At 39.3% G+C, this 15,934-nt stretch overlaps 2 protein-coding genes across 7 annotated transcripts in view; one reads left to right on the top strand and one right to left on the bottom strand.

Moving 5' to 3' along the window:
• LOC106821558 (zinc finger CCCH domain-containing protein 4-like) overlaps positions 1-2,657 on the bottom strand; it is a gene marked incomplete in the record, with an annotated part of 44,061 nt that extends 41,404 nt beyond the window's left edge. The window contains 1 exon segment of the mRNA XM_014826423.1: positions 2,375-2,657. Within this exon segment, the coding sequence (XP_014681909.1) occupies positions 2,375-2,451 (77 nt within the window).
• Positions 2,658-2,686: 29 nt separating this feature from the next.
• LOC106821559 (transcription elongation factor SPT5-like) overlaps positions 2,687-15,934 on the top strand; it is a gene marked incomplete at its 3' end in the record, with an annotated part of 50,316 nt that continues 37,068 nt past the window's right edge. Inside the window, 8 exon segments of one of the 6 annotated variants that reach the window (XM_014826428.1) lie at positions 2,687-2,705; positions 10,958-11,042; positions 11,318-11,443; positions 11,600-11,799; positions 11,914-12,048; positions 12,468-12,567; positions 12,995-13,129; positions 13,361-13,477. In XM_014826428.1, coding sequence (XP_014681914.1) covers positions 10,998-11,042; positions 11,318-11,443; positions 11,600-11,799; positions 11,914-12,048; positions 12,468-12,567; positions 12,995-13,129; positions 13,361-13,477 — 858 coding nt within the window. 6 annotated transcript variants of the gene reach the window in all.

Raw genomic sequence — 15,934 nt, 5'->3', positions numbered from 1 at the left:
GACTAATGTTATTGGGAGCCTATCAATATGATACTAGTGAAATGGGGCAAAAAAAAAAAATACGTCAGTCTGCAGGCTGATCGAATCTGGGGATTCCCCGCCTTCTCTCAAATATCACCCGCCGCCCGTCTCCTGAAAGCTAATCCGCTCTTGGTATACTATTACTAGATTATATAAATCTAACTAAATACAACGCTCCTGACACCCCTCAGTTTTGTCCGGAAATGCAGTCCGCTGCCGTAGGCGTGTACAGCGTACATCAGACGAGTTGAACTCATCAACCGAATGCATCGTCGAAATAATCGGGCAATCAAAATCGCGAAATAACCCCAACCGAAATAGATAATAAAACTCGCTTATATCTCGCTCTTATAGGCTAACTGAGGCTGAAGGGGTCGTTGTCGTATCAGGTACTAACCGAGGTACATATATGTATACACAAAGTGTACCAGACTTGTACTACAGACGTGTACCCTAACCCCAACCCTAACCATACCTCATATAAAAATATAAACACAATACTAAACAACCTAAAACTACCTCGGGTACATATATGTAGTACCTGATACGACAACGACCCTTCGTGCCTAACTGAGTCGTATGTACATGTGTTTAAAAACATGACCGACTGCACCGCCGATAAAATGGGATGGAAATACAACGTGTGGACGATGGCGCAGCAAGTTCCACAGCGTGTGAGGATACAAAATCCCTCGATCTGCGTCGTGTGGAAAATATCACACGTGTTTGATATTTTCTTCCACGTGTGGAAGATTGAACAGCGTGTGCGGAGTGGCTGTGTAAATTTCCACACTCAATTCGCATTGTTCTTGATTGTTCGCTTGGACACAGAGCATCGTTGAAGAGAGCGTTCACACGAGATTTGATCGATCAGTTCTTGCCTTCTTGGACATGCCTCTATTACCCCTTTTATACTGGGAGTTATCCCGCTTCAGGTCTGGACCTGAAGCGGGATAACTCCCAGTATAAAAGGTCGAAAAATACTTAGCCCGAGCTAAATTTATCCCGCTCTAGGTGGTTCAGGTCCGCTTCAGACCCGAGCTAACGTCAGTATAAAAGGTATCTAGACTTTAGCTCGCTCTAAATTCAGTGACCCGTGAACCAGAAATTGTGTATGCCGCTTCCGGGTTAGGCCAAAACAAAATATAGGTGTGGTTACCGTTTCCCGACCGACCCTATTTATTCCCAGCGACCCTAAACATTTTATTGTCAATTTTCTTTAAAGTAAAAATAAAATAAAAAATTGAATGTTCCCCCTTCTTTTACACCTCTTGACCTTTGACCCGCAAATTGATCATCCCGAGTCCTTTTCACGATCCCACCCCACATCCCGAATATCGTGACCGTACGTCGAGCGGTCAAGATTTGTGCCCAACTGTTGACGCACGCACGGACGGACGGACGATCATGCGATTCTACAAGCTGCATCTGACTATGTCAGATGAGCTAAAAATCGTGGTTCCCTTCTCAAAATTTAAGCGGATTGATTCCAACTATAGCGAGGCTGTGTAACGAATAACGCTAGAGCATCGTACGCACTAATTTAAGTGTTCACTGTGAATGACCCGAATTCAGTGCGTCTCTCAAAGATGACCCATATATCATCAGCGGTTTACTTGTGGCAAGGTGCAACGACTTCTTTCAATTTGTTTTCCTGTTCATAATCATAATATGAAATACGACATGGGAATAATAATACAAACATTTCATCATATTCCCACGAACATTTTCAACTTCTAACATTTGCAGTCCGTGCTCTCCGACGGCTGAACACGTGCCACCGTATGTCGCAGCTGCCAAACTCACAACACACAAAACTCCAGTCGACAGGATGCCAATCCGGTTGCACGGTCAATCTGTTTCTTCCAGCCCGCAGCAAACACTCGCAGCACGGTGGTAAAGTCCAACTTACCCATCTCCACCAACCCTCTCAAAATAGACTCGTCGAGCTAGTTCCGACATCGGGCTGCTGCAGCTGCATCTACTGTACATGAATTTTGTTGACGACTCGAATACATTATTTCAAAAGCTGCCCAGAAAATAGAAATCAATACCAGAGGAGCTAGGAATCTTGAAAGTTACAAGACGAGACAGCACCGGGATATACAATTAGGCAACCACCAATTGATAAACCCAACACGACATACAAAGGATCTTGAAATATAACAGCACAGGTGGCGAAACAGGAATCGGGGTGTGGCGCTCAAATTGCCAGAGTTACGTGTCCGTTCAAATTCGTCGTCCATTTCCCTCTTCTTGCGCGAAGAGGCTGCAGATATTCCTAGAGCTGGGATAGAATGCTGGATATTAGTGTATGGTGTGGAGAAAGCCGAGTCGCGGCGTGAAAACAGACCTTTCGTTTTCGCCTCCTTTGTCTGATTTTCCCCCGACCTTGGGCGGGGGGTTCGCAAACACACTTTCAAGGGACATTTGTCACAGTTTGTAAGGGTCGAGTTGTTATGTAAAGAGTAACGGACTTTTCCACACCACAGAGAATAAACTGAACTCGTGTTCAGACACGGAGTATCCACTGTCCGGCCGTATAACGCGATTATTTCAAGGAGTTTTATCAGCCATACGACCCATCAATGCATCATTGCCACAACGCAGAAAATTAATGGTGACGTCAGCGTTCAGGAATCTACCGAACGGTTGCGAAGAGTAAATCAAATATAAAAATAACGGTAAAACACTTTTGCATAGAAAAATAATGCTCTATATTAAAATTAGGTATAAACCATGAGAAAATACAAAATTTGAACCTTTATTCTTAGTTTCACTCAAAATTTTAATCGTTCGGCAATTTTCGTGATATAACTAAACGAGCCCCGATTTCTCACCATAGAAAGAATGTCATAGATTTTTAATATGAAATATTATCTGCTGATTTTTCAGCGATAATCCTACAAAAATTGCTGAAAATAAAATTTTCTTTGATATTCTAATAATTTCATTTTTATTTAATAAAATCGAAACAATAGTAAACATAATGAATATTTACTTATCTTCCACGCAAACCAAGCGAACGTGCTTAAATAGGAGAATGTGTGTCTGTGAATGTTTTACAGATTTAGAAATTTCGACCACTGTGTATGTAAGATGTACTTGGTATTTGCTCAATGTTCCCGGAGATTCTATCGTTGTTTAATTTTGTAAACTAGAACAGCACATTAAATTACGAGCGTATGGTCTTTTATTCAGTTTCGATTCATTATAATATAAACTTGTAGTATTAAAATATATATTAATAATAATATTATTATATATTATTAATTATTAATATAACTTATAAGTTATAACTATATAACTATAACTATAAGTCGCTACTGACTCTGTGTGCGTGTCTGTACTGTACTGTAGCGTGCAGGGGCCTACTGACGCTCATAGGGTCTATGTCCCCCAGGGTACTGCCGGAACGTACCCTGGGTACGGTCCGGTATACCGGAACGTACCCTGGTCACTATTTGATATGGTTAGGATTTAGGATTAGGGTTAGTGTTAGGGTTAGGGAGTAGGCGTAAGGCGACTCCCTAGACTCGTTAGTGAAGTAGGCGAGGTACGGTCCGGCCTATTAGGTAGTACCAGGGTACGTCCGGCAGTACGCCCAGGTGACAATAGACCCTCTCAGGCCCTACTGACGCTCAAGGGGTCGTTGTCGTATCAGGTACTACAGATATGTACCCGAGGTACATATATGTATACACAAAGTGTATCAGACTTGTACTACAGAAGTGTACCCTAACCCTAAGTAAACATACCTCATATAAAAATATAAACGTAATACCTAATACTAAACAACCTAAAACTACCTCGGGTACATATCTGTAGTACCTGATACGACAACGACCCCATCTGCCCTACTGACGCTCATAGGGTCTATGGCCCCCAGGTTACTGCCGGAACGTACCCTGGTCACTATTTGATATGGTTAGGAACTTAGGGTTAGGATTAGAGTTAGGGTTAGGGAGTAGGCGTATGCGACTCCCTAGACTCGTTAGTGGAGTAGGCGAGGTACGGTCTGGCATATTTGATAGTACCATGGTACGTTCGGTATACCGGACCCGTACCCAGGGTACGTTCAGGCAGTACCCCGGGGGACATAGACCCTCTCAGCCCTACTGACTAGTCACTCACTGTAGTCTGTACGGTAGGGTACTAGTACTGCTCATAGGGTCTATGTCCCCCAGGGTACTGCCGGAACGTACCCTGGTAACTATCTGATATGGTTAGGGAGTAGGCGTAGGCGACTACCTAGACTCGTTAGTGGAGTAGGCGAGGTACGGTCTGGCATATTACTATTAGATAGTACCATGGTCCAGCGTACGTTCCGGTATACCGGACCGTACCCAGGGTACGTTCCGGCAGTACCCTGGGGGACATAGACCCTCTCAGCACTAGTACTACCACTACCAGGGGTTAATAATGACAAATGAACCCTGCTAGTACTAATCACTATTATTACTAATAGTAATGTTTGTGGTCTTGCGACCAAAGACTCACAGCAGTTTGAACGTTTCAATAATAAAATGAGGGTAAATAAACATCAAATGTATTAGTAATAGTACAATCCTAATGACTAATGAGTAATGTTTCTTTGCTCTCTTCCGTTTCACCTATTATTACTTGATAATTTCCTGTAAATGACATTTAAGTGCTGCCCTCTGCAACACACAAAGTACACTGCACACATTGCTGTACACAAACAACAAAATGAATGAGTTTCTAATATAATTGAAATTTTAGCTCTATAATTTTGTTATTTGTGGCACAGTGGGTATATGAGGTGCCGGTGTAATTGTGTGGCTGCAAGAGGAGTATTTGATCGCATATACAGGAAATTATCAGTAATAGTAGGCTAAAGATAGTAAAGAAACACTATCTTTACTAGTCTACCAGACTTTGGTACTAAATACATTTTGTGTTATTTGCTCTCATTTTATTATTGAAGATGTTCCAAGTGCCTGTGACTACACTGGCTGCAATCACTACACTCTACTGCACTACAGTGCCAGATATGTCTTACTTCTGTTTATTATGTTGTTACAACTAATAATCGATTCTATCACTATCAGTGATTACCCAATGATTAGTTTGTAATATTATAGCAATGGAAAATCGTAGATTTTTTTTTCGTCACTGTCCATGATTACAAAAATCACTTGTACGAGTACTAGTACTAGTAGTAGTAGTACTACTACTACTAGCTGTACCTCTTATACAAGACTGTCCCTCAGTCGTACTTTATTCATAACTGTGCACTGAATTAACGAAGTTACGGGTCATCCATGTCAAATTCACCCCAAAAAATGGAAATTTACACCTGACCTATTTCAAATGGGCTCAAACTTGGTGTAGCGGGTAATTTGGGCTAACAAAACTTAAAATTTTAAATTAGCTCTATCGGAACAAACCCTTTTTTTGGACGATTTGGCCAAAAATGGAAGTGCCCCGTCAATTTTCCAAATGTCGTATCTCTGTAACCACTGGCTAAATTTGTTGATATTGGTGTCGTTGGGAAACTAATTGCATAGGCAATCCAAATCTGTCATTATTTGTTATATAGGAGCAGTATAAAGTTTGATGACTTTTTGCTTGAATTTGACCATGTGGATCACGTAACCGTGAGATGAACTTCATTGGAAATTAAACCTAAACATGTTTTCTACATAATAAAAAAAAATTTGAGATATAATATTTTGGTTTGCTTTCCAGCTCTTCTCAAATTTGGCATACTTGATGAAAAATGTAACCATACATGCATGTACTATTGTATATATAGGTCTGCATGTAATTTGAACTATGGCATGTCAGTTTTTCCATCCGAGTTTCCAAGTTTAAAATTTGATGAAATCTTCCTTTGATTCAGCAATGATGATAAATTTTGTTTGATTTGATGATGGCATACTACGTATTGCTTATATAAAGTGATCTCATGGTTTCTACAAAACATTAAAACAATATAGTTTTTTGTTTGCGTCCAGCTCAATGTATAAAATCAATAAAAACCAACATAAAAATTGTCTAAATTGTGTTTCTCCAAGCGTGTTTTGGGTGTCCCTCACAATTGACTAGAGCTGAGCCAACAATGGACATAGAACAATGTAAAATTATGTTTGAGATGTGAAGTCTGAGATGTGGGCGAGGATGGCGGTTACACCTAAATGATCGCCATTTAACGTTTTATAATATTCAGATTTAGGCACTGCCTAAAAGCGGAGCTCCCGATGTGAAACGTGTAAGATTGAGAGGATGCTTATTCCACGTAGCTGCTATATACCACGTGACAATGGTGTATCCCTGCCCATAACACAACTTTTGTAAAGGTTAATTGGTTGCATGGAAGTGTTTACTTCGTATAGTTTTTCTAGGCGGTAGCACAGCGTTGCCATCTGTATATCGGCAATAATAATTTATAAACCAAAATGAATCACAATTTGTGACGGTAGATGGCCTATACCCGCTTTGATGTTTCTTAGCGATGGCATTCGAAATAAATAGGTTATGCTGCGTTCCCACAGTTTTGTAAAACATTACTCTAAATTAAGACGTTTTATCGGCAGGTGGAGAGGAAATACCAATTTTGCATTAAAGATATTGTCAATGAAATCTTGTAAAACGAACCAGACGAGTGTGACACCGACTCACCAGACTGTGTGTCTATGACATAATATGCTATATAATTGCCAAAACCTACCTAATTTGCATTATTTTTAGCTCATCTGACATAGTAGATGCAGCTTGTAGAATCGCATGATCGTCTGTCGTCGTCCGTCCGTCGTCGTCGTCGCGTCGTACGTGCGTCAACAGTTGGCACAAATCTTAACCGCTCGACGTACGGTCACGATATTCGGGATGTGGGGGGGGATTGTGAAAAGGACTTGGGATGATCAATTTGGGGGTTAAAGGTCAGTCAAGAGGTGTAAAGAGAAGGGGGAACATTCCCTCCTTAACTTAAGGTATAGGGAGGAAAATGCAGAATTGCGGCACAAATCTAAACGGCTCGACCTAGGCTCGTGATAGTCGTGTATAGCATCATGGTAGAAAAGCCATCACTGTGCGAAATTGGAGGTCACAGGTCAAAGTTCAATGGGGCACAGGGCAGATTTTAGACATTTTCTGAGGACTTTTTTGTTTTAGCGGTGACCTACCATTTTTATGGCTGTATTGAAAGGACCATGAAATGTGCTTTCCACTGTTGTGCGAAGAGTAAGTGTCTGATAACCTTTTGACCCTCAAGAGGAGGGTTAAACATGGATTTGTTTACTGTTAGAAAGAATTTCACTGCCGGGTTTGCTAGTAGAATCTATACATGCCTGGATGTATGAGGCTACAATGTCACAGTGAAATTTCAAAAGCTAAATTTGCTTGAAGAAGGTTTATGCTCCTTAAATCGTATAATTTCTATGGCATTCTGTACTTTCAGTGTGTTACATGTAACTTAATTATGCCACTGCCAGTGGCGCTGAGAGGGTCTATGTCCCCCAGGGTACTGCCGGAACGTACCCTGGTACTATCTAATATGCCGGACCATACCTCGCCTACTTCACTAACGAGTCTAGGGAGTCGCCTACGCCTACTCCCTAACCCTAACCTTAACCCTAACCCTAAACCTAACCCTAACCCTAACCCTAACCCTAACCATATCAAATAGTTACCAGAGTACGTTCTGGCAGTACCCTGGGGGACATAGACCTATGAGCGCCAGTGGCCACTGCCAGTGCATGTGGTGGTGATAGTATGGTGTAGTTCTTGCCTGCGTTAATTAGTTACAACTTACAGGTGGCAGCTCTCTATTTCAGCCTGTAGGCTTGCGTAGGTAAATGGATGAGTGCTTACCTATTCTGTCTTGCAAATAGTTGTTGCTATAGTACGTACGATGGGAGCTTCCAGCTTCCATCTTTAATCTTAAGACATTCAAACGTATGCGCCATCTCGTGGCAACTTTCATAACGATCCCAGCCATTAAAAGGTCTGAGGCCATCTTAAAGTCAATTTAAGACATCTTAGTTAAGTTTTGCAATGACTGAGAAACCAATTTTAAACTGAATTTAACTAAGATAAACTTAGGAGATTTAAGATGTCTTGAACCTTCTAGGCAGAGCTTAAATTTAAGCAGCGACTGAATATTCAAGTGCCTTGTATCCAGGGGAACTAAAAGCAGTAAGAGATGAGGGATTGGAATTTTCTGTATAATGATCAGGGCTGGCAGGTTTTGGAAATGGCCAACTCATGAAGATAGATTTCTTTACTTTGCTGATCAAATTTAGAAGAGGCTCAATCCTCCAGTATAGGTAAATGCTTATGAAAACTATGACTTTTGTGGTTTTGGCTAAATGATTGAAAAATTGTATTTTTTGTGCAAATGGTAGGAAAATGAAATGTTGTATTGTATAATTTTCAGATAAGTTTGTTGTTTAATGTTCTTTTTAATAGTATAATTTTAATGTAATGTAAGAATTCTAACTGTTATGAGTACCTTACAATATTTTAACTGTTTGTACTAAACTGTAAGTTGACGTGATTAGTTGTCACGTCAGTCACGGTCGCGTCAGTCACGATGAATTTTTTAATTTTTTAAATTAATTATAATTGGAATTGATTGTTTATAATATCTGTTTAATTGTTAGTTCATTGGTTGAAAATGAATTTTTAGCTCATCTGACATAGTCAGATGCAGCTGTGTAGAATCGCATGATCGTCCGTGGCGTCCGTCCGTCGAGCGTCCGTGCGTCCCGAGCGTCGTTCCGTGCGTCAAACAGTTGGGACACAAATCTTAACGCTCGACGTACGGTCACGATATTCGGCACATCGGGGGGGATCGTCAAAACGAGTTGGGATTGTCGAAGGTCTGGGGTCAAAGTCAAAGCGTCAAGAGGTGTAAAAGAAGGGGGAACATTCACTCCTTAACTTAAGGTATAGGGAGGAAATGCAGAATTGCGGCACAAATCTAAACGGCTCGACCTAGGCTCGTGATAAGTCGGTGTAATAGCATCATGGTAAGGAAAAGCCATCACTGTGCCGAAATGGAGGTCACAGGTCAAAGGTCAATGGGCACAGGGCAGATTTTAGACATTTACTGAGGACATGGTCGACGGAGCGATTGAAAAACTTTTTTGTTTTAGCGGTGACCTAGGCATTTTTATGGCTTTATTGAGAAGACCATGAAATGTCCCTTCTGCTGAACATGGCGAAGAGTAAGTGTCGGATAACCTTTTGACCTCAAGAGGAGGGTTTAAACATGGATTTGTTCACATGTCAACAAAGGACGAACTGCTTTTGCTAGTAAGAATCTAGCTTTCACGACTGAAAATGTTACGTTTATAATCGTAGCAACAGACCTCAGGATGAGCCCAGACCTCTGCGGCTCTTGTTTAGAAATATACCTGTGTCCGATTACTGTCACGTCAGTCACAGTGAGAAAAGGGTCGCCTATATGTCCGTATGTGCTGTGGTCTTTATTGATTCTGAAACTTTTGATATAAATTTGAAGGAATCTGTCTGTACTATCTACATACTAAATACTTGGAGGAAGAAGGTACTATAAGTTGTCTAAGATCTGAGCTGAATTTTTAGAAATGACAAAAAATGTCACGTCAGTCACCGTGGAATTGCCCCTATGGGAGAGATTTGAACTTCCTATTTTGGAGCACCCCAGTCGACCTACTTTCGAGCCACACCCACTTTTTGGCAAAAATGAAAATGGCCATCTAAATTCATTCGATTTTGTTAAATTTTGGTATGTGAATGTGTAAGGCTAGCCCCAAAACAGGTGTTACTCCTATGTGAGAGATGACAACGTCATATTACGTTTATTTCGTCTAACTGGTCAACAACTCTACAATCATACCTATATACGTGTAATATTGTGTTTTAGATTCTTCGTTACACTAATTTGACTGGAATATATTATTGTTTTTATTTGCGCGATATTTGAAAATCAAATTGGCGATTATTTAGGCGTAGCACCATCTCTCGTCAAGATCTGAAACATTTATTTTCGCATCAAAACTTATGCATATATCATTATCAAGAGTATATAATGGGAGATATGCTATATAATGGGAGGTCTCCCATATATATACTTTTGCTTTATATATATCCCCCCTCCGGGTCCCTCTTCTATCACACCCAAGGTGAGCTACAGTGTCATTGACACTTTCATTTATAGAAAACCTCCTGATGGGGTATTCACAGCAAACGTTCTAACAATGGCCTGCTGGTATAAAAGTGTTTATTGTGAAATCATTGCACCAAAATGCATAATCCGAAATAAATATAGCTAAATAGAATCTCACCTCATAGCGGATAGATATTATTACTGATTATACCAACGCCGTAACGCCATGGCATATTTGATTATACTGTCAATGAATTTGCAAATAGTGCCTTAGTTTACCAACAAGTTACAAGTGCACCCATAATATACCTAATTCAAACAAAATGGCATCTAGATTCTGTTTCTATTTTGAAATTGGCCGATAGCGGGCGCTATCGCGAGATTCACAAGAAATTGCTGCGGTAATCAAATCAGGTTGAGCGCCGGGCAGACATTCCTCCCAACCTCGACTCCGTTTCTGACTAACCCTAACCCTAACCCTAACCCTAACCCTAACCCTAACCCTAATTAATTTTAATTAACACTAATAAATTTAATTTAATTAAAAAAAAAATTACCCGAGATTTCGTCATTATTCAATATGGCCGGTGCAGGGAGGAATGTCTGCCAGGTGCAAAATCTAATCAAATCGAGTAATCACAACTCGAATCGTGAATGATTTGCTGAATATAGTCAAGTACGAAGGTTCTAAGACATGTAGGTGTTACTCTAGACAGTTGCTGTTACTCAAGCAATAATGGTAAGTGTTGTCAAAGTGGAGAAAACACGAGATTGGTTGGAAATTACGTTATTATGTTATGTATATTATTTCTCGTTTAGGTTATAGATATTTTGATTCTGCAGCCGGTTAAAGCACAACATGTCAGACAGTGATGCGAGTAACATTTCTGATCATGATAGTGGCGTAAGTACTCAAGAAGTTAATGTTTTTACAGATTAAAAACATTTTAATTCGTAATTCTTAGTACGTTGAAGTTTTTATTGTTGAAATCATGAAAAATGGCGATTAAAAATATCACATTTTTATTGTTAACATTGCAGTTGAATTTTGCACACCGATTTGTTTGGACATTGGATATGGTGGTAACAGCAGCTTAGTTTCTTTTGATCGTTTATGTTGTATTTGCCCCTTGTTAAACATGCTTTTCCTAAGCAACTGGTTTGTTTTAATGATACTAGGGGGAGGACGAGAATGATGGAGCAGCAAGCCCAGCCCATAGTGAAGCCAGTGAAGCTCACAGTGATGAAGCTAGTGTAGCTGATGAAGAGGAACCTGAAGGAGAAGATATTGGTATTTCCGATGAGGTATATTACTGCTATGTGAATGCTTGAATTATAATTTATATCTGTAAATAGTTTATCAGAACCAAATCGGAGGCAAGTTAAACTGACCCATCTACACACAGTTTATGTACTGCTGTGGTATGGATATAGCACTGAACATCTGTTTTCCTATGAGAGGATGATGAGGAGGAAGGACCCAGGAGGAAAAAGCCAAGACACGGAGGCTTTATTCTTGATGAGGCTGAAGTTGATGAGGAAGAAGAGGATGATGAAGAATGGGAGGAAGGAGCACAGGATCTCATTGATAAAAAGTCTATTGCTGGCGAGCCCAGTTCCCGGGAGATGGAGGGAGCGAGGCGATTGGCTCACATGTGGAGGTAAAATCTAGCTCGCATGTGATAAATTTACATGAGATTGCATTGATTCGCATTAGAGTGAAAAGGTTTTGTACAGGTATGCTTATTAATATGTTTCGGATCTTATTCCTGCAGCACGCAGAGAGAAGATGAAATCGAAGCCTACTACAAAAAGAAGTACGCTGGCTCCTCTTCTCAGCGGGGAACAACTGAAGGAGATGCTGATCTCTCAGATGACATCACTCAGCAAGGATTGCTGCCAGGAGTCAAGTAAGCTGCATTTCTATATTGGGGTTTAAAGTTAAGTAGGAAAAACATTGCTTTTACTCCAGAAAGGTAACAGCCAAAATCTACCTTTCTGTAGTTTTAAAGTTTCTTCCTGGGTAAAATGACTAGCATTTGTGCTAATTCCAGGAGCTTACTTCAGCACTAATAGATGGATTAACACAAAATCGATGAATAAAAAGGTGATAAAAATGTAGTTTTTTATTACTGTTCCATAAGAAAGATGCATAGTTACTGTCACTTTTCTGGCAACCCAATGTACTTGCCCCAGAAATTTTGAAATGTGTTTATTTCTCCCAAGCTTTTTACACTAATTAGTGAGCACAAATCAATTCGTTTCAATTTTTTCCATGTTTGTTATCTATTATTATTATGTTTGTTTTCTATGTAATTCTGGTTCATAGGGATCCCAACCTGTGGATGGTAAAGTGTAGAATAGGTGAAGAAAAAGTTACGGCTCTGCAGCTAATGCGGAAGTTTATTGCATACCAGCACACGGAGGAGGTATGTATGATCTATGTGCAAAGTTAGGGTTATGTAGTTAATTTTCCGGACACTTAATTTGTTATTACATTGAGTCTGTGTAATCTAATCACATAATATCTGTCTAAATTAACACCTAAATAATCACATAAATTAGATCACAATGTTTGTACTTATGTGTCGTAAAAGTCCTGTTATGTTATCCAGAATCTAACGGTAAAGAATTTAATTTCGCACTATTATGCTGCATCAATATCAGAGCTACTGAGTTTCGTCCCCTGTTAGCCCCTGAGCTGATAAGTGGTATAATTACCAGAACTTGGTCAGTTTCAGCTACTGTTTATTTGTGTGTATGATAATATTATTTTTTATGATTGATTGATATGTATGATAAATTGTTTCTACACTATTCTTATCATGTAATATGTTAAATTTGTTCTATATGCAGCCATTGCAGATCAAGGCAATTGTGGCAGTTGAGGGTTTAAAGGGTTATCTGTATGTGGAGGCTTTTAAGCAAACCCACGTAAAGCAAGCTATAGAAGGTATAGGCAACCTGCGCATAGGCATCTGGAACCAACAGGTATGCAAAGGTCCTTTTCTTAAAAGACAGGGGAGAAGTCACAAAAATTGACTAAACAGTTCTGCAGTATCTTGCTCGAGTGATGATGTTTGTATGTACACCAGTAAACTAGGGAATCTGCACACCGATTATTAATAACAGAAGCTGTATAACCTTTATTTTATAGCCATTATAACTGTTAAGCGTAGAGGTTTTGCTAAATTGGACATTTCACTTCACTGTTGTCAATAGATGGTACCAATTAAAGAAATGACAGATGTCTTAAGGGTTGTAAAAGAGCAAGTTGTGCTAAAGCCAAAGTCATGGGTCCGACTGAAGCGAGGCATCTACAAAGATGACATTGCACAGGTAAGATGGCATCATAAATAACTTGGCAATGTGCAGTGGTAGGTCAGGTGTCTCACACCTACACAGCACAGTGTAATGCTCGTAGTTGTAATAATGGTATCTTATTACTAATGGGGTTAGCCGCTAGAAACAGTTGCCGCTGGAGGGCAGCACATCTGTAGCAGTTCAAGATTATCCGTGTACCCGGATGCACACCCTGGATACACTAATGGCGACATATGACAAACTTACCGTACACTCTAAAAGTAAACTTTATGAAAGAGGAGCGTCGACAAGGGGTAGCAAAGAGGATTTGATACAAAGGTAAGAACTATGTTCCACGAAATACGTTGTGTATATGTCAGAGTGATAATGCACAATTTTGGTCAGAATCAGCGTGTGAAATCTCGGCAGATGAACGCTTTTAGAAGCGGCTTGTAAACACTGTCTTGGAACGCATTTTCCTACTGTATTCTAGATGTAGGTTAAGAATTTCCTTCGCATTATTTGGTCGCAAATTTAGTAATTTGTTAAAAACGTACGTTTGAGACCCTGCTTCGATGTTCAAGCTTGTTTAATAGTTGCTCTATAATATATATAGAGTATAATAGACAGAGAGAGAGAGAGAGAGAGAGATCATAGACCCTCTCAGCACTAGTACTACCACTACCAGGGGTTAATAATGACAAATGAACCCCTGCTAGTACTAATCACTATTATTACTAATGAGTAATGTTTGTGGTCTTGCGACCAAAGCTCACAGGCATTTGGAACGTTTCAATAATAAAATGAGGGTAAATAAACATCAAATGTATTTAGTAATAGTACCAATCCTAATGACTAATGAGTAATGTTTCTTTGCTCTCTTTCAGTTTCACCTATTATTACTGATAATTTCCTGTAAATGACATTTAAGTGCTCCTCTGCAACACACAAGTACACTGCACACATTGCTGTACACAAACAACAAAATGAATGAGTTTCTAATATAATTGAAATTTTACTCTATAATTTTGTTATTTGTGCACAGCGGGGTATATGAGGTGCCGGTGTAATTGTGTGCTGCAGAGGAGTATTTGATCGGCATATACAGGAAATTATCAGTAATAGTAGGCTAAAGATAGTAAAGAAACACTATCTTTACTAGTCTACCAGACTTTGGTACTAAATACATTTTGTGTTTATTTGCTCTCATTTTATTATTGAAATGTTCCAAGTGCCTGTGACTACACTGGCTGCAATCACTACACTCTACTGCACTACAGTGCCAGATATGTCTTACTTCTGTTTATTATGTTGTTACAACTAATAATCGATCTATCACTATCAGTGATTACCCAATGATTAGTTGTAATATTATAGCAATGGAAAATCGTAGATTTTTTTCCGTCACTGTCCATGATTACAAAAATCACTTGTACGAGTACTAGTACTAGTAGTAGTAGTACTACTACTACTAGCTGTACCTCTTATACAAGACTGTCCCTCAGTCGTACTTATTCATAACTGTGCACTGAAGTTAACGAAGTTACGGGTCATTCCATGTCAAATCACCCCAAAAATTGGAAATTTACACCTGACCTATTTCAAATGGGCTCAAATTTGGTGTACGGGGTAATTTGGGCTAACAAAACTAAAATTTTAAATTTTAGCTCCATCGGACAAACCCTTTTTTTGACGATTTTGGCCAAAATGGAAGTGCCCGTCAATTTTCAAATGGTCGTATCTCTGTAACCACTGGGCTAAATTTGTTGATATTGGTGTCGTTGGGAAACTAATTGCATAGGCAATCCAAATCTGTCATTATTTGTTATATAGGAGCAGTATAAAGTTTGATGACCTTTTGACCTTGAATTTGACCATGTGGATCACGTAACCGTGAGATGAACTTCATTGGAAATTAAACCTAAACATGTTTTCTACATAATAAAAAAAAATTTGAGATATAATATTTTTGGTTTGCTTTCCAGCTCTTCTCAAATTTGGCATACTTGATGCAAATGTAACCATACATGCATGTACTATTGTATATATAGGTCTGCATGTATAATTTGAACTATGGCATGTCAGTTTTTCCATCCGAGTTTCCAAGTTTTAAATTTGATGAAATCTTCCTTTGATTCAGCAATGATGATAAATTTTGTTTGATTTGGATGATGGCATACTACGTATTGCTTATATAAAGTGATCTCATGGTTTCTACAAAACATTAAAACAAATATATGTTTGTTTGCGTCCCAGCTCAATGTATAAATCAATAAAAACCAAACATAAAAATTGTCTAAATTTGTGTTTCTCCCAAGCGTGTTTTGGGTGTCCTCACAATTGACTAGAGCTGAGCCAACAATGGACATAGAACAATGTAAAATTATGTTTGAGATGTGAAAGTCTGAGATGTGGGCGAGTGATGGCGTTACACCTAAATGATCGCCATTTAACGTTTTTATAATATTCAGATTTAGGCACTGCCTAAAAGCG

Source organism: Priapulus caudatus, unplaced genomic scaffold, assembly GCF_000485595.1.
Source record: "Priapulus caudatus unplaced genomic scaffold, Priapulus_caudatus-5.0.1 Scaffold77, whole genome shotgun sequence".
NCBI classification, from domain to species: domain Eukaryota; kingdom Metazoa; phylum Priapulida; class Priapulimorpha; order Priapulimorphida; family Priapulidae; genus Priapulus; species Priapulus caudatus.
The sequence above is the reverse complement of the archived record's forward strand: the minus strand, read 5'-3'. Positions and strand labels throughout refer to the sequence as shown.